The sequence below is a fragment of the Zalophus californianus genome, chromosome 4, assembly GCF_009762305.2.
Source record: "Zalophus californianus isolate mZalCal1 chromosome 4, mZalCal1.pri.v2, whole genome shotgun sequence".
Taxonomy (NCBI): Eukaryota; Metazoa; Chordata; class Mammalia; order Carnivora; family Otariidae; genus Zalophus; species Zalophus californianus.
This window is the reverse complement of record NC_045598.1, coordinates 162571570-162589258: the sequence shown is the minus strand read 5'-3', so window position 1 is coordinate 162589258 and position 17689 is coordinate 162571570. Positions and strand designations below refer to the sequence as shown.

The 17689-nt window shown below is 43.7% G+C and overlaps 1 protein-coding gene across 8 annotated transcripts in view; it reads left to right on the top strand.

The window, feature by feature from the left end:
- Window positions 1-7179, top strand: part of SYBU (syntabulin) — a 112058-nt gene extending 104879 nt beyond the window's left edge. For all 8 annotated transcript variants that reach the window (XM_027587859.2, XM_027587931.2, XM_027588019.2 and 5 more), the window contains 3 exons: window positions 2216-2419; window positions 3920-4069; window positions 5609-7179. In XM_027587859.2, the coding sequence (XP_027443660.2) occupies window positions 2216-2419; window positions 3920-4069; window positions 5609-6743 (1489 nt within the window). In that variant the 3' untranslated portion in view covers window positions 6744-7179. The remainder of the gene's footprint in view (window positions 1-2215; window positions 2420-3919; window positions 4070-5608) is intronic.
- Window positions 7180-17689: the final 10510 nt, after the last annotated feature.

The following is a 17689-nucleotide window of genomic DNA, read 5'->3' as shown; positions in this document are numbered from 1 at the left end:
ATGCTTCCAAATACAGTCACATTCTTAGGGACTGGGGGTTGGGACTTCCACATTATGAATTGGGGGGGGGCACGATTCAGCCCATAACAGTAATCATGGTGATGACAATGATAGTATTGTTGCCTTGAAGTAAAGGACAACGTCGGGGGCTGGGGGAGGGGGATAGAAATTCACCTGGGCCCCTTGTAAGGTTCTCCTTCTCTTCACTTCCATTTACTGTGTTCAGGTGTGCAGGAAGGGACAGGGTCAGCAGAATTCTGTCTCCTCTGTGTGGACCGCATTCTCCTTGTCCACCACACCAAGGGGTTTAGGGTGGGCTGAGGAAAGTAGCGTGGGGTTTGCCGGAGCCCGTGTTCTCTTCCGCTGCTCAGCCCAGCACCACTGGCTGCTGGAGTTGGTTTGTCACAAAGCCATCAGCCCATCTGTTCCATATAAAGTGTCCCCTTCTCACAAAAAGGAGGCAGAGTCTATCTGGATGATTTCAAAAGGAAAGAACTTTTTCACTTTAGAATTTGGTGATGTTTCATTTATATGTGATTTACTGGGTTGACAGCTAGTTGAAATTGCATTTGATTTTAAGTAAGTGTGGTTTCAGAGCCAGGTATACGTATACCACGCACACACTCACGTTTATACGCGTTCCTCCTTGAGATGTGTCTGTTGGATGCAGCTGTAATCAAAATTGCAAAACGGAGATGGTCAAAAAGCAGTATTTTTGTATGAAAGGTATTCTTGTTCTCTTGTAATGTCATCAAGAAATATTCCTGACACCGAACTGTTATCCTATTTAAGTAATTTCAACATTCTCAGGTGGCTTCCTTACATAGCAGGTGTCAAATCTCTGGAACTAGATGAATAGGGAAGTCCAAACCAGTTGATCCTGTAATAATATCCTACAGCTGAATTGCCTTTCACATCTTATCAGATGCATTCACATGCATTCTTTGATTCACATCAACTCTGCGAGGAAGACAAGAAAGGTTATTATGGGTCCCTGTGTATTAAGTATCTTACTTGCCTAAGTTCCTAGTAAGTGGCAGTGCCAAGGCTCAGGCTCAGTTTATCCATTTAGTCGTCATTTCGGGAGCTCCCAGCATGTGCCAGGAAGCAGTGGGGACAGAACAGACTGTGCTCCTGCCCTGGGAATGCCCTCGTCTGGCGGGAAGGACACACAGTGTGGGGTTGTGATGCCACGAGATAAATTCCAGAATGGACATTTGCAGAGAGTACTAGGACCACCAAGGAGCCACATGTACGCAAGCCTAGGGAAGGAAGAAGCCAGAGAAGGCTGCTTGGAGTAGGCTCCCATTGGTCTCGAAGTCAGAAATATCCCAAGGCTTAGGGTAGGGAGCAGGAGGATGTTCTAGGCAGAAAAAATTGTAAGTTCAAAAACATAAAGGTGCTGGAGAGTGTGAGTCGTCAGGAAACCGCAAGTTGTTTGGAATTCTGGAATACAGAGGGAGAGTGGTAGAGGATGGGTTGGATGGGGAGGTGGGATTGGGCCTCGTGAGGCACTGGGGAGCCACTGAATGGCTTTGAGGACAGTGACATCCGGTTTTATTTGAGAAAGGCCACTCCAGCCAGAGAATCCGCCTCCTTGCTGAGGGGGCAAGATGACAGGCCAGGGAGCCAGGAGAGGGCTGTTAACAACATTTCAGCAGTTAAATGATAAAGGCTGTTAAGTCATTGGAGCATGGAAAGAAAAGGAAAGAAAATAGGTGGTTAAAGCTATAGGCTTGAGACGTTTGTTCTGTTCATCTGTCCTCTTTTCAGGGCAACAACCCCTTTTTCCTTATACTCCAAGTGAACTATCGCAGTTTTCTTACCTCAACATGAACCAAACCCAAACATGTTTAAGCTGAAACAGGTGTACTGGAACAGCCTTCAGAGGGAACCTCAACCAAATCAATATTTGACATGGGTTGTGCTCTTAGCAAGCATTTGAGATTAATCCAAGACCAGCTTTACGGTCAGAAACTACTTGCGCGAACGGCAGAGGGTGAGGTTGCCTGTGCTCGTGGCAGAGGAAGGAAATCTCAGGCAGGCGGGACGAGGGCTGCTCGTAAGGACAGTTTGCACTAAGTGATTATGTTGCCCTTTCAACTCTGTACAATGGCTTTCCTTAGTTGTAACTAGCCTTACGCCGGAGCCAAGCATTAGCATTTGAGCCCTGGTCGCCCCAAGCATGTGAACATTTTACATGCTTTTCTTCCAGCCGAGGTCCCCATGGGCGGAGTAATGGAGCTTCGTCATACAAGTCTGGCAACAGCCCGCCCTCCCCACGGGAGAAGGACTTTCTGTCCATGCTGTGCAGGAATCAGCTGAGTCCCGTTAACATCCATCCCAGTTACGCGCCTTCCTCCCCAAGTAGTAGCAACTCCGGCTCCTACAAAGGAAGCGACGGCAGCCCAGTCATGAGGTGAGTGCCACTCATCTCCAGCTCCTGGTTCGGAGTTTGCCCTCCTCGGTAAGTTTTCTTTCAAACACTTAAAAAAAAAAAAAAAAGGTATGCAACTCTGGAGCCTCTGCCTTACTCTGTAGTAAGTCACTTCTCTTTCCTTCCCTGCACTCAGCGAATCCTTCAAGGGCAGCTGCAGAAAGAACACAAAGCAGTTTCTGCTAAGGCTCAGCAGTCCGAGGAGTGACTGGCCAGGGAGGAAAAAATGGCACGGGGCAGTAGGAGGGACCTACGCCTTTCCCTCAGAACAGGAAAGAATCACTCTCGTGTTCACCGTTCATTCAAACATCAGATTTGTGTTAGTAGCACGTTGTGCCAGGCACCGTGTAGAGCACTGGGAATGGGACAGTGAACGGCAGAGAGGGTCCCCATGCTTACTGCCCAGAGGATACCAAAGACGTTGCTCATCTAATGACAAAAACACATTTAAGGTTGTTCTGCGAGTACCTGTTGCTGCATGTGTATTTAAGAAGTCAGGAGGGGGTCCAGCTCAGTCTGGAGGGATCAGAGGAGGCCTCTGTGAGGAAATGACATTGAAATGAAATCTGAAGGTCAAGCAAGGAATTCATTAGTCCCGGGGCAGTTGGGGGGGGGGGGCGGGGTGGGAAGGGCAGGAGGTTCTGGAAAAAAGGACCTGTGCAACCAAAGGGGCCACAACAGGAGCACTAGAAGGTTGGGAGCTGAACACAGGCCATCTTGGATGGACTGCAGGCTCATGGGGGAGCAGGGCGAGTGTAGCGGCCTGGCTGGCTCCAGAGTCAGGGAGGAAGCTGCCAGCCCTCCTCCCTCAGTCTCCTTCCTTCTGGGTGGCCATTCTCGTTCGTCAGCTCTTGTACAGCAGGGATGCCCAGCGCTTGGCCAGGCCTGAGAGGGGCTGACATTCCAGCTCAGGACGTTTTCTCGAACCCAGGGCACCTCTCTTACAAAACACACTCTGGTGACGGTGGAGTAGCCTTTTCCCTTTGGAAGAAGGAAACTTTCCTCCAGATGGGCCCCCTCACAGCGGGGATTGATCTCAGAACCATTTGAATCCAACTCCTAACCATCAGAATGTTTAGGCAGTGGCACACGGTGTGGAAAGTCAGGACGTCTCGCTCCTGGCCTTCCCTCCCGCCTGCCCCGCTCATTGTCCTCTCATCTAACAGTGTGTTACTCTGAACCCACAGGCAGGACCGTGCACAATTGTGCATTATTTTGTATGAGGTCATTCCTAAGCCATAGAAAATCCTCCCTCTCCACTGTCTCCACCCTTTCCACAAACACCCTCTGCACGGTCTCTCAAGTAATGCGCAGTCCTAAGATGGGCAGGTAGATTCCAGTCGCCCTTCCCAAGTGAAGCACATGTTATTGAGGTTTAAGACCCCAGTGCACAGCCGCCATCCCTTCTCAAGCTGTTAGCTGTGTCTTAACTTTTTTTTTTTTTACAGAAGACGTAACATTTCATTGCTTGGATTATTTCAGGCGCTCTGGAAGGTACATGTCTTGTGGTGAAAATCATGGTGTCAAGCCCCCAAATCCAGAGCAATATTTGACTCCTCTGCAGCAGAAAGAGGTCACAGTGAGGCACCTAAAGACCAAGCTGAAGGAATCTGAGCGCCGACTTCATGAAAGGTGAATCTGCAGTCCTTTCACCCTGATTTAGGATGGTTTCTTTTTCCGTAAAGTGAAATACAAGTCCACACTCTAGAGAAATAGAAAAAAAGAAAAATGATCTCATTGAATTTTTGCCAAATTCCCTAAATCAGTCTTTCAAAAGAGCCCTTTCGTATTCCTGAGTGATTTGGTGTTTCAGGAGTTCAGGGGACCCTCTCAGGTTAGAGGGGGCCCCGTGCTTTTTCTGGGTGTGTACAGCTTTGACATGAAGCGTTGGGTGTGTGCGGTGGCTATTTTTAAATGGCAGGAACACTCGCAGGAACAATCCCATACTTCCAGCAGAAAGGGTCACACACAGGGACCCCTATTAAGCCCTGTTTATCTCTCTGAGAGCGTGGATGACCATGTGTATTGTGATTCCTGCAAGCTATTTCTGTGCTGAAGGAAGAGGTTCATTATTCTTGGCTAAGTGTTAAGGTAAAAAAACAAAAACCAAAAAACAGCCCATGCTTGCAAGATCTTATCTCGGAGAGAAAAGACCTTTGACATCTTGGGGCAGGCCAGATTTTCTGCTTAATGATTTTCTCCTGGAACATTTTGGGAGAGCCAGATAGAGCTCTGACCAGGGTAGCTGTGAACTCAGGGTGAGGATAGTATGAGTCAGACCTTACTTTCTGGAAGTCTTTGTTTATGATTTGAGAATCTACCGGAGGGTTTGAGCACTCATGGCAGGGAAGCATGGTAAGGCAATGAACTGGAGAACACTCAGATCTAAACTAAGAGAAGCAAAACTGACACCATCCTTCATATATACCAGGATCCTCACTGCCTGGTCTTCATATCCACTGAGAATATGAGGACTTATATTTATATCGACTGTGAAGAAATGATATGTCAGGAAGAATTGTTCGACAAAGATCTTGAGATAGGGTCCCGTGAAGGACCTAAAACAGTGGGATGGATTTTCTTCAGTGTAGGATGGATCCCACATCCTCTTGCCTTGAGAAGAGACAGAATAATCAACTTTTCACACAGTCTTTGCAACATGCAGCATTTTCTAATTTAAAAAAAATTTCAGATTATTATATGATCAGAACAATGCTGCAGGCCATAACTTAACCCGTCTGCCTTCTGTCTGTGATGGGTAATTAAAAGTGAAACGAACTTTCCTTCCATGAAGTGTAGACATAGGAAAGGGTAGGCTATGGGTGTATAAGCAGGCAAAGAAGCTCTAATGCGATCTCGTAACAAATTTTCAAATATTAGGTACTGAATAGAGGATGATTCTTATACTTAGACTACTGCCTGACAGTGAGCACTCAGAAAGAAAGCAAACAGTTGCATTTTTGATTCTGAGTCTAGTTATTATCATTTTTGCTATTTTACAATTAAGGGGGGGCAGTTCCTGGCTAATACCTGTGAGAGAAAAACTCAGTAGTGATTTAGCCTCTGCGTTTCAAGGGGAAGAGTACAGGCTCTCGGCCGTGCGGCGGCAGGGCCGTCTGCGCGGTGGAAAGCCGCCCTTTCCCTTAGCCGCGCGGTGTCTTCTCGCCGCAGGGAAAGCGAGATCATGGAGCTCAAGTCCCAGCTGGCCCGCATGAGGGAAGACTGGATTGAGGAAGAGTGCCACCGCGTGGAGGCCCAGCTGGCCCTGAAGGAAGCCAGGAAAGAGATCAAACAGCTCAGACAGGTCATCGAAACGATGAGGAGCAGCTTGGCTGATAAAGATAAAGGCATTCAGAAGTATTTTGTGGACATAAACATCCAAAACAAGAAGCTGGAGTCTCTACTTCAGAGCATGGAGATGGCGCACAGCGGCTCTCTGAGGGACGAACTGTGCCTGGACTTCCCGTGCGATTCCCCGGAGAAAAGCTTCGCCCCCAGCACCCCTTTTGGCAAGATGGCGGATGGGCTGGCTCTGGAGGCGCAGGTCATGGAGGAAGGGGCTGGCAGCGAGCTGCTGGTGGGAGATAGTATGGCCGACGGCACGGATCTGTTTGATGGGATGGTGACGGCCACCGCCGCCGCCGCCACCATCACCACCACCACCACCACCGAGGCCCCCGACCTGGAGCTTCTTCGTTCAGCCCCTGGGGCCCAGGCCCTCGAGCTCCTCCCCCTGGCCGTGGGCCAGGAAGAGGCCAGAGCGCTGGTGGAGCGGGCCGTGCAGACCGACGTGGTGCCCTACAGCCCTGCGGTCTCGGAGCTCATTCGGCATGTGCTCAAGCTCCAGGACCCCTGTCCCTCGGGCTCAGCCTCGCCTGAGGAGTCCGGGGCTGACTCGACACAAAGCTTCCCCGAGTCCGTCTCCGCACTCCTGGTTGATCTAACGCCAAGAAATCCCAACTCCGCCATCCTTTTGTCTCCCGGGGAGACGCCATCGGCCGCGGTGGGTCCGGAAGCCCCTGCAAACCGCTTCATGAGAGAGCTGGATTTTGCAGGCTCCACGGAGGAGAGACCAGACGGCGTCCGCCCGCTGCCCCGGGGGGCCGTCGGGAGGCAGTACTGGAGCAGCAGCTTCCTGGTGGATCTCCTGGCCGTGGCTGCCCCGGTGGTGCCCACGGTTCTGTGGGCATTCAGTACTCAGAGGGGGGCGACCGATCCCGTCTACAACATCGGAGCGCTGCTGCGGGGCTGCTGTGTGGTCGCCCTGCATTCGCTTCGCCGCCGCGCCTCCCACGGCAAGACCTGAAGAGAAGTTGGCCCGTGGGGCGTGCTGCCAGGCGGGGAGACAGCGGGTCGACCTGGGGCGGTCTCTAGTCTGTCGTTTTGCTCCTCGGTATTTGATTTGCACTATATTTAGTTGACACCTGTTCACTGTTTAAAACCGGAGGTATCTTCAAAGGCATGGAGACTTGGTTCAAGTTAAATGTCCCACCAGTGGTAGAGAAAGCATGCTCCTGACCCTGCCGTGTCGTCCGAGGTACCCGTGCTTATATCCTAGTGGTTCAGGAAGAGAAAATGCGGAGTTTGCACTTTCAAGACAGCTTCTGTAAGGCTGGCATGTTAGCTCCTTGCTTTGCTTTGTGCCGTTTTAAAATGTGTAATTGTTACAGCATTCCAATGGTCTTGTGCACAGCAGGGGACTGTAACCAAAAATAAAACTGCATTCGTGTAATTGGTTTGAAGAAGTCTTGAATAGCTCCTTAGTGTCTTACTTGGGGTTGATAAGGTTTGAGTGTTTGCAGTTTTTTACTAAATGTAGCTCCAGAGTCGGAAAATGGCGTGTTTGTTCCTAAACCTGTTAATTGATGGAACTGTATGTAAGTTTACAATGTATTAACTTATTTTTTGCTTATTATATAGCGTTTTATTGGAAATTGTTTGTAACCACACACTTCAGCATGATGAAAATAAAGATTAGTGTTTCCATTTAAATAAATGTTTTATCCTCCTATAAAATAATTATCTGTTTAGTTTTACTCCTATATATGGTAAGAAAGACTAAATGGCTAGATCCTTTCTTCTTTGTCAGTAGGGGTCTATAAAAATGGAATTAACTTAAGAAATGAGAAAGGGGGAAAATTATTAAAGAAATGGGAGGGTTTCCTACTGTCTTTAAAAAAACATTGCTTCTGAATAAAAGTAGCTTTGATTGTTTGCTCTGAAATTACCCATACACTTGTTTGTTCATATATTTATTCGCTAAGGATGTGTTGAGTATTTGCAAAAAAAGTTGGGTTGCATGAAGGATACAGAGAGGGAGAACATGCTAATACCATGTGCTTTGTCCCCTTGGAATAATAGGGTGAGGGTGGGTGGCTGGGAAGGACGAGATAATATGTGATTTATATTACCTTATTTATTCCTCACACCAACTTTGTGAGGTGGGTATTATTCTGTTTTACAGATAAGGGAGCTAAACCCCAAAGAGGTAAACCACTCACAATTCCATGGTTTACCTTAGAAGCCAGGATTTCAAAGTGTCTGCAAAGCAAATGTTTTTTCCACTGTAAAGGGAAAAAGAGACAAGACTATCCTAAGTTTGCACCCAGAAACTCTCCTTGTCTAGCACTTACCACCTTTAAACATACTGTATTTTTACTTGATTTACTTGTCTTGATTATTGCCCATCTCTCCCACTAAAGTATTAGGTTTCTGAGGGCAGGGATCTGTGTCCTGTTTTGTTCACAGATGTATGTCAAGAACTTAGAACAGTATGTGGCACATAGTAGGGGTTCTAAAAATAGCCTTTGAATGAATTCATCCAACAAATACTTACTGGGTGCTAGGCACTTTACCAGATCAGCCATCAATACTAAAGGAGGCAGACAAGGCTTCTGCCCTCAGGGAGCTTAGGTTCTGTCTGTAAAAGCCCCAGAACATGCCTACAAATGAAGATCATTTTAGATGAAGGTAAGTACTTCCGAGCAAATAAAGTGTTTTGAACAAGAGTGACAGGGGTAAAGGTAAGGAACAAATCTCTCAAGAATAAGTAACACTAGTACTAATGGATTAAAAAGAGCCAGGTATGTGAAGATACGGGGGTAAAATGTTGCAAAAAGAACAGATGCAAAGGCCCTGAGTCAGAAAAGGGCGGGTCATGTTACTGGGGCAACAAGGAGGCCAGGGTGGCGCCACTGGAGTGGAGTAAGAAGTGTGGGAGGCGGGCTAGTGGAGAAGTCCACAAGAGGCTAGTGCATATGGGGCCATGTAAACCACGCTAGGGTTGGTCTGAATTGATCCCTAGTGCAGTGATAAATGTGAACGGACTTTAAACAGGACAATGATATGATCTGTGGTTTTTTTTTACTTTTTACTTTTTTTTTTTCAAACTATGGCTGCCGTGTGTAGGATGTATTGTAAGCGGGAAGGAGTGGGTGCAGGGAGACCACTGTAATAGTCTGGATGAGTGATTATGACAACTTGGAGGTGGAAGTGGACCTAGAGATTAAGTTGAATAAAGATACAACTTGAAGACCAAACTGAGGTGATTTGTAGAGAGATTGGATGTGGGGAGGCGATGCAGTAGAGTTTAAGGAAGAGAGAAATTAAGGATGACTCTCAGGTTTTTACTTGAGCACCTGGGTCAATGGTGGTGCCATTTACTGAGAATGGAAAGAGAAACACGTTTAGGAGAATAATTTTGAGACGAGTGAATATCTATGTGGAAATGTCGAGTAATTGCATATATGAATGTGAAACCACAGGCATTGTCAGGGCTAGAGTCATAAAATTGGGGTTCTTCAGCATTTATATACTATTTAAAATCACGAATTGGATGAAATCATCCAGAGAGTGGAAAGAAGGGAAGAAAGCCAAAGACAGACCCAGGGCACGCCCACATTCAGATAGAGATAGAGGATAGAGAACCAACAAAACAAGCTGGGAAGAGTCAGTCCAAAGGTAGAAGAACCCGGGGAAGGCGGTATTGTGAAAACCAAGAGAGGGCAGTGATTTAAGAGTGGAGTGGTCAACTGTGTGGAAATCCAATCAAGAAGCTGAGTAACACAAGAACAGATACATGCCCACTGGCTTTGACGAAGTCTTAGCAACTGTCAAGATCCTTTCCTTTGGAGAAGTGGAGATGGAAGCCAGTTGAAGTGGGTTAGAGAGTGAATGGAGGAGGAAAAGTAGAAATCAATGTGTACTGTTAATTTTTTTTTTTTAAGTTTTACTGAAAGGGAGCAGGGACGTTGGTGGTAATTATAAGGGAATATGAGTTACAAGTGTTTATTTTTCAATATGGAGAGGAGATAGAACGTGTCTGTGTGCTTTTGTAGTTGAGCAATGGAGGAAAAGAAATTATTAACCCAGGGGAGGAAGGATTCGTGGAGGGAGGGAAGCGCTTGGGAAGATGAGAAGGGATGGGACGTCCATTGGGTACGAGGATGTAGGTGTGGAGAGAGGTGGTTTGTCTCTGATAGGGCGTTTCTTCTCCTGGAGTTCACACGTGCCTCAGGACACACATGGCCACTTAGCACACTGTAGAGCAATTTGGCCGAAATGGAAGGGAAACTCTTTCTGGAGGTGAATAACCGGAAATGTCCCAAAATAATGAGCAGCGCTGACTCAGGTCCCTTCCTGTAGTCCAGCCCCAGCCTCGACCAATACCTCGATGCCGTTATCTTCCTTACGGTCCCTCCTTGGGTCTATTTTTGGTCGTTGCAAAATTAAAGCATTTTTCCCTTAAGAAAAAATGTAAGCTTGTTTTCGGGATCCCCTATTCCTCCAGAAATGAATATAACACACAAACTCAGAGCTGTTCTTCATCAATTCAAGATGGATGGAAAGATGGGCTCTGGTGAAGAAGAATTCTCCATGAACCACAAATATTTATGTTGATTATCAAATTAGAGACAGCTGATCACAAACAGTGAATTGCTTTGTCATAATGATCTGTATCCCTCTTTCACTAAACCAGAAGATGCAAACAAAATGACCTCATCTGAAACATGGGACGCTGCATGTCCTTTCCACACTGAAACAAATGTGTGCAAAGGTGAAGCGGGAGATCCTGGACCCTTTGTTCTGTTTTTCTTTTCCTCGCCCTCAGCCTCCCCGCCCTTCCTCCTCCTTCTTCAGGGTTTCAGTGTGTATAGTCTGTGGAAAATTACTGCTTTTATTCAGAGCAGCCTCTCACAAATGAGTCCCTTGGAGTAAGTAAAAGATGGAACATAGCTTGCCTTTCGGAAGCCCAAGGCGTTGGCTGGGTTTGTGGACAGGATGATCTGATCTCATAGAAGCGCTCAAAGTTGCATTCAGTAATTTGTGTGCCTGTGATGTACAAATAGGCAGGAAAATGGAAAAAGAAGAATTCCACCCTATTGAATAAATTGCTGTCCCATCAAAGCAAATGTTAAATATTTCCTACAGTTATGTGTGCAAACATTCCAATTTATAAGAAAAGATTTTTTTCCCAAAGGGATATGCTGACCTTTCCAAGTTAAGCTGTTCAGAAAGGGGGGAAAATGCATTGTACTCAGATGCCAAGCGTTTCTGACATTTGTGGCAGGAGAAAAAGGAAGTCTGTGATTTGCATCTGTCATAGGCCCTGCCTAAGTAGTGCTTAGGTCTGATATGTTTTCCTCTTGAGGACTTTTCATTTTAAAGGTTTAGGGGCAGTTTCCAATTTCCAATTTGGCTCAGTGAGCAGTTCTACAAACTTCATCTATTCCCCATCTTACCAGGCAAAGTGTGCACAATGAACCAGTAACGTAGGAAATCAAAACTAATGGTTTTTAGCAATCAAATCTTGAAAGAATGTCAAACTCCCAGTTGTCCCAAACACACACAATTAGAAAGTCCACATAGAATAAGACAGGTGGATACCAGGTAAGATTTTTAAGCCATTGGAAGACATGCTCTGCTGCGACTACTGATTCTCGGGCAGTCACAATGGCTGTGATGGCTGATGGTTACAACCGTCATTCCAAACAATTATTAAAATCCCAAAAAGATTGGAATGCTACTCATAAGGGTTTGTATTAAAAGATTCAATACTTCGGGCGCCTGGGTGGCTCGGTCGGTTAAGCGTCTGCCTTCGGCTCAGGTCATGATCTCAGGGTCCTGGATTGAGCCCCGCCTCGGGCTCCCTGCTCAGTGGGGAGCCTGCTTCTCCCTCTGCCTGCCGCTCCCCCAGCTTGTGCTCTCTTGCTCTCTCTGATAATAAATAAAATCTTAAAAAAAAAAAAAAAGATTGGAATACTTCAGTACTGTTAAGTTTTGTAAAAGGTGTATCTCTTTTAAAAGACGTTTTCCACGTAAAAATCCCCATACATAAGTCACATAAAAGTGAAGTTTGGGCACGGGGGCACCAGGTCCAGAGCCCTGCCATTCGCCTCCCTCTCGTCCCCTGCAGCGGTCTCAGCATCACCTCTGAGAACAGCTAAGAAACCAGCTCACTACATATCGGGTGCTTTGAAAACTGCCAGTCACCTGCAGGGTGACTCCCGGTCCCTAGGACTAGTATTCTGGGCAATGCTAAAGAGCTTGATCCTCTACTGTCCTGAACGGATGAATGCTTCGTGGAAGTGTTTTCTAATCTTTCCTCACACAAGTTTGTTTGCCAGTGATCTGCTGGTTTAACTGTGAGGAGGCTCTCGCTCCCGAGCTCGTATTAGCACCTGGGACTCTGAGGATGCACAAGGATGCTGGCTGGAGCACCCCGTCTGGCTCCCTTGTGAATGTGCTGAAAGGCAGGCATCCTACACCGCTGCTCTTCGCTGCCCTAGAGTTCCTCCCCATGGTGATCTTATCTGACCCACCATCAGGGATAGTTTCACTCTCATTCCCTGAAGGTGTTTGATCAAAGTGATTTTGAGTAACTTTGAAAAATTACATTTTTGCCAGACTGGAGTTGTAATGAACTGGAGTATGAAAACCATTAACAACAACTGCAATGTTTCTCCAATCTGATGGTGCAGTAAGGCCCTCCCTCCCCTTCCTTGCAATCAGATAGCTCACAGTGTTTGAAATGGTCTGCCAGCCTTACTTTCTACAGTAAACAATAGGTGCTGGCATTTTAAACTGACCTTTCATTCTTCTGAACCAGCACATTATTTCTGGCTTGTTGGTTATATAGAGAAAACGAACGACGAAAGCAGTCTTAATAATTTTCACATCTCCCACTGAAAGCAGTCCATGGAAAAATGTCTTAAAAATGATGACCCATGTAATTACCTTGCTCCACGAGGGTTCCTTCTAATCAAGACAGATTGACAGTTATGAGGTTCAGATGTGCTGTGAAGCTTCAAAAAGAAATAAAAAGCACCTGTATTCTTGTGTACTTTAAACTTAAATGAAGCAAGTGAAATATATCTGTAGCCTTACGTACATCTTCATTTACCACTAAAAAAAGTCAAAAACCTTTTTAAAAATTTATTTCATAAGCCAATATATCTAATGATGACATTTTTCTCCATAAAGTAGGTAAGCACTGGTTTTATTTAGGAATAATCAACAGGTTTGGAAACTGCCTTGATGTATAAATTAAGAATTGACTATTTTAACAAATGAAACTGATTTGGGGCAGAAGTTAATATCTTATAATGGGCCAAAATTGATATAAGAGTAAGAAACCATAATGATTTACCTCAACATACCACCAACTTGGAGTATGTCCTTTGAATTTCCTATGCCTGGAACTGATTTTTTCTGTCATTTATACTCCCAATCAGATCCTAAAGACACATGTTCACAAGATAACCGGACAAAGGTCAGGGACACAGGTTGTGGCAGGAGGGTCTCTGGGTACAGCTGTGGTTTGCACATGCACAAAACCTGTGACCTTGGCCTCACTGGAACAATGATCCAATCAAGGGAGCTAATTGGCCTATTTTTGCAACTGTGTGAATATAAACCACATTTCATTTTGCCTTGATTATAATATCTGACCCAAGTAAACTGGGAATACAGTCATAATGGCATTGACATTCAACTATGGTTGTTATTTATATAATAAAAAAGCAAACTAATTTCCTTATTTATTAAATAAGTTCTTAGAAAACACAAATAGGTGTTACGTACTATAATTTGTAACATTTTCACTGAGCTAAGAACTAGATAGGAAATTCTAATGGTGAACTTTTGGCAGGGGGCAGTTTCTAGTGAAGAGGCCTTTGAAATCATAGTCCACATTGGTTGCTGATTAACCACTAAGGTAACCTGCCCTCAAATCTTGTTTTCCTGTTAAGCACACAACTGCCTTTCTAAGCCTTGGTTTCTTCATATGTGCAATGGGGTAATGTCTATGTCACTGGATTGGGAAGAGTCATTGATACAGACTCTCAGATACTGCTGAACACATAATGCTTTCCCTCTCTTAATTAAACCTGCAGTTCACCATAAAGGTGTGTAAAGATTAATACGGCAAGATCAGCCAGCCTCTCCCATTGTCCACAGGGAGGGGGCTGCCAAGAGTGCACAGCAAAATGTGGAATCGTAACAACTACCATGTGCTGTTTATGTGCCACAGGCACTATGATGAACACTTGAGTCTCAGTCAATCCTTAAAACCATCATCTTCATTAAAAGATTTGCAAACTTGAGTCTCAGTCAATCCTTAAAACCATCATCTTCATTAAAAGATTTGCAAACTCAGGCAATTTAATACTGCATCATTTCTACAGCTCTGAGAACTCTGAGCTCTCAGAATTGATGCAATCAGATCAATATATAGGCAAAGCACCTGAATTAATATCCGTGGAAGTTCCTAGAAGGGAAGACTGCAATTACCCTGGCTGGCCACACACTTCTAGCCTAAGTTTCTACGCAAGAGATCCCGCTTGGTGAATTAGCAGGTGTCAGTAGCAGGTATGCAGGGTAGAAATCCGGGGGGGGGGGGGGATGGGGTGGAGGGGGTGCTAGGTATGTGCGCAAGAGGGTGTTCCTAGAATAGTGTCTGTTTCCAGCTCTGGAAGATCAAGGCTTTTGGTAAAAAGAAGCTATGACTCTCAAAACTTACCCTGGTTCCTTAATGAGCATGCCCAATGGCCACAACTAAGGGGCATGGAAAATAAAGTTGGGAAGCAAAGTAAAAAAACAGTTAAATACAAAAGGAGCCACAAGCTAATCCTATTAACCTTGGAACCCCATTGGTTATACTAAAGTAGAGTAAATTATATTAAGATAAAAAGAGCTCCCTTTTGATATCAGGAGACAGTACCTCAAATTTTAAAAAACTATTTAAACAGTAAACACAAGTTCATTAAGTTATTCACTAATGAAATAAGCTCTTCATGAACCCACCATCTTCCTCATCCCTCCAATTCATCTGAGGAGAAACTTCTTCCCATAAACAATCTGTAAGCCCTAGTGCACCCCTACTCCCCAAAGTGGCTTCAGCCAAAACTACTCACCACAGTACTGTTGTTTGCTTACACACCTTATGAAGATTTCTTTTGAACAACGGGCTAAAGGCTGTGAAAATTGTTGCAGTAGGTTAGTTTAAAGCTGAACTACATAGGATTAAACAAGACGTGTGTTCGCTATATCTGGCCCAGACCATCCCCTTAGTAATTACATCATTAGTGACAAAACAGGCTTTTTGGAACACTGGCCATGGTTAGGTTTGCACTGCACCGGTAGAGTATAGAGTGCTGTTGGAAGCTCCAACCAGATGCCGGTTTCTACAGCTATCACCATCTTCCCAACCACCAATCTTCATCTAACAGAATAGTTGCCATCCTGGCCGGAGGCGAGTACATTTCAAAACAGGAATTTAGATGCTGAATTTTAAATTCTAATTTCTAAAATGTTGACTCAATTAAATATGCTACTAAAAAGGAGCCAAAGTTGGGGCGCCTGGGTGGCTCAGTCATTAAGCGTCTGCCTTCGGCTCGGGTCGTGGTCCCGGGGTCCTGGGATCGAGCCCTGCATGGGGCTCCCTGCTCGGCGGGAAGCCTGCTTCTCCCTCTCCCACTCCCCCTGCTTGTGTTCTCTCTCTCGCTGTGTCTCTCTCTGTCAAATAAATAAAATCTTTAAAAATAAATAAATAAATAAAAAGGAGCCAAAGTCAACTAGAAGATATCCTCAGCTACAGCTTAATAAGAGTGGAAACCATACATATATAGAAATACACAAAATACAAAGTTTCACATTCTGTACATCACTTGGTATCTCAATACACGAAATGCACAATTCAGATAATGGGTAGCATTTCACTATCTATGCCTACCCATATTTCTTCTTTACTTTTACTAATCGGCTTCTAAGACTGGTAATTCTCAATTAAAACAAAAACAAACTATAAATTTCAAAGCTAAAAGTCAAGTTTGTTACCATGAAGTGTTTATCATATGTATTTAACTCACTTCACAACTTCTTTTGGGACATTACACCCAACTTAACACAGGAATTCAGTTTATATACCAAGAGAGGTTAAAAAAAAATCCCAAAATTACTATTTATTCTTTTCATTAAAAAAAATCTTTGTTTCTAATTAATCATACAATTTCTAACCAGTCTTTACTTTTTTTAAAAATTTTTAAGGGTTTTTTTTTTTTTTTTTTTTAATTTGAGAGAGAGCGAGAAAGGGAACACAAGCAGGGGGAGTGGGAGAGGGAGAAGCAGGCTTCCCGCTGAGCAGGGAGCCCCATGCAGGGCTCGATCCCAGGACCCCGGGACCACGACCCGAGCCGAAGGCAGACACCTAACAACTGAGCCACCCAGGGGCCCTTAATCAAACAAAAATAAAAAAGCCAACAAAAAAACACAAAATGCCACATCATGAAAGTCATGACCAAAGTAGACTTCAATACTTGTCAACTACTGGGGAAAAGCAGTAAAATTTATTGTACTAAAGGAGAGGTTATCCTTTATGAACCCCAAATTTAGAGAAATCATGTAGCATTCCCATAACTAAAAATAAATAAATACAAATAAAAGAAGAGAATACATTTATTACTAAAAATTTGAATCTAATTCTATTTAATTGGAAGTTTATTGGCAGAAGTTCTAATAAAATGATAACTGAAAATGTGGCTTGGGATTATAAAAAGCAGATTTTTACCAAAGTTAAATTTCAACTAGATTCTACAATCACATTTAGTCTAGGAGCTTAGGCTAAGGACTTAGGGTGATCTCACTGTACAGGCTATGATTTTACCATGAAATACCATTTTAATTCAAACATAGCAGTAGTTAGCCTGTAGAGTATCTAGGACACTAAAAAAACCCCACAGAATGTTAATTTTGGGCAACAACTTTTATGAAAGTAAAAATCTTTAAAAATTCTAAAGCCATAGAAAATCAGTTTGAATGTATTTTAATCCTGGAGAAAAAAATTGATGGGATTTAAACTATCAAACCTATTTTTTTCCTGTGAACACAGTATGTATCTATTTCCTTGAAACTATTTTAGAGGCAGTCAACACCCCCAAATAAAAATATTATTCCTATCTCAGTTTAAAATCTAATAAATCAGTATTATCTTAGCCAACAACACAGTAAACTGCATTATGTCAGATATATAAAGTTGATACAGAAATCATCTGAAAGCTTTGAAATATTAGAACCGAAGGCTTTCTGCGTTTGTAAATTAATGGCTTTTGTGGCGGAGGGACTAAGGTACTTAAAACACTGTAACATCTTAAAATCTACAACAAAAGGAAAAAAATTACTAATACTAGTTTTTAAAATTCACAAGTTAAAATAATGCAAAACAAATTTGTCATTTTTGCTGATTTTCAATGTTTATACATGCAGTATAAATTACAAATATATATACCATTACAACACCATCTAAAAGAAAACAATGATGTATAAAATCTTTATGATAAATAAAATTATTGCATTTAATGTCATTTTCTTGAAAACCAAAGTCATCAAATTCCTTAACGTCATATTAAACATAAACATTACCAGTTCAAACTAGAAGAAATGTATGCCAATACCAGCTTCTGACAACAAAAATAAAGAGGTTAAAAGCCCTGCAGTTTGTCTGAGTTAGGTCAGATAATCATGGAAACAAAGGAATATTTAAAATTATTTATTTTATCATTATGCACAATGAAGGAAAGCATTATAGAGAGCAGAGTTCTTTCCCACCATAAAATTATTTACATCCATTTATTTAGCTAGAAACACTAGCTAGAAGAGGTACTGGTATATTCCATTTGTAATAATTTTTTACAGCAAACAATTGTCTTACACTTGGAGCATGTTGAAAAAAAATATTGCCTCGTAGGTCTTTTTTTG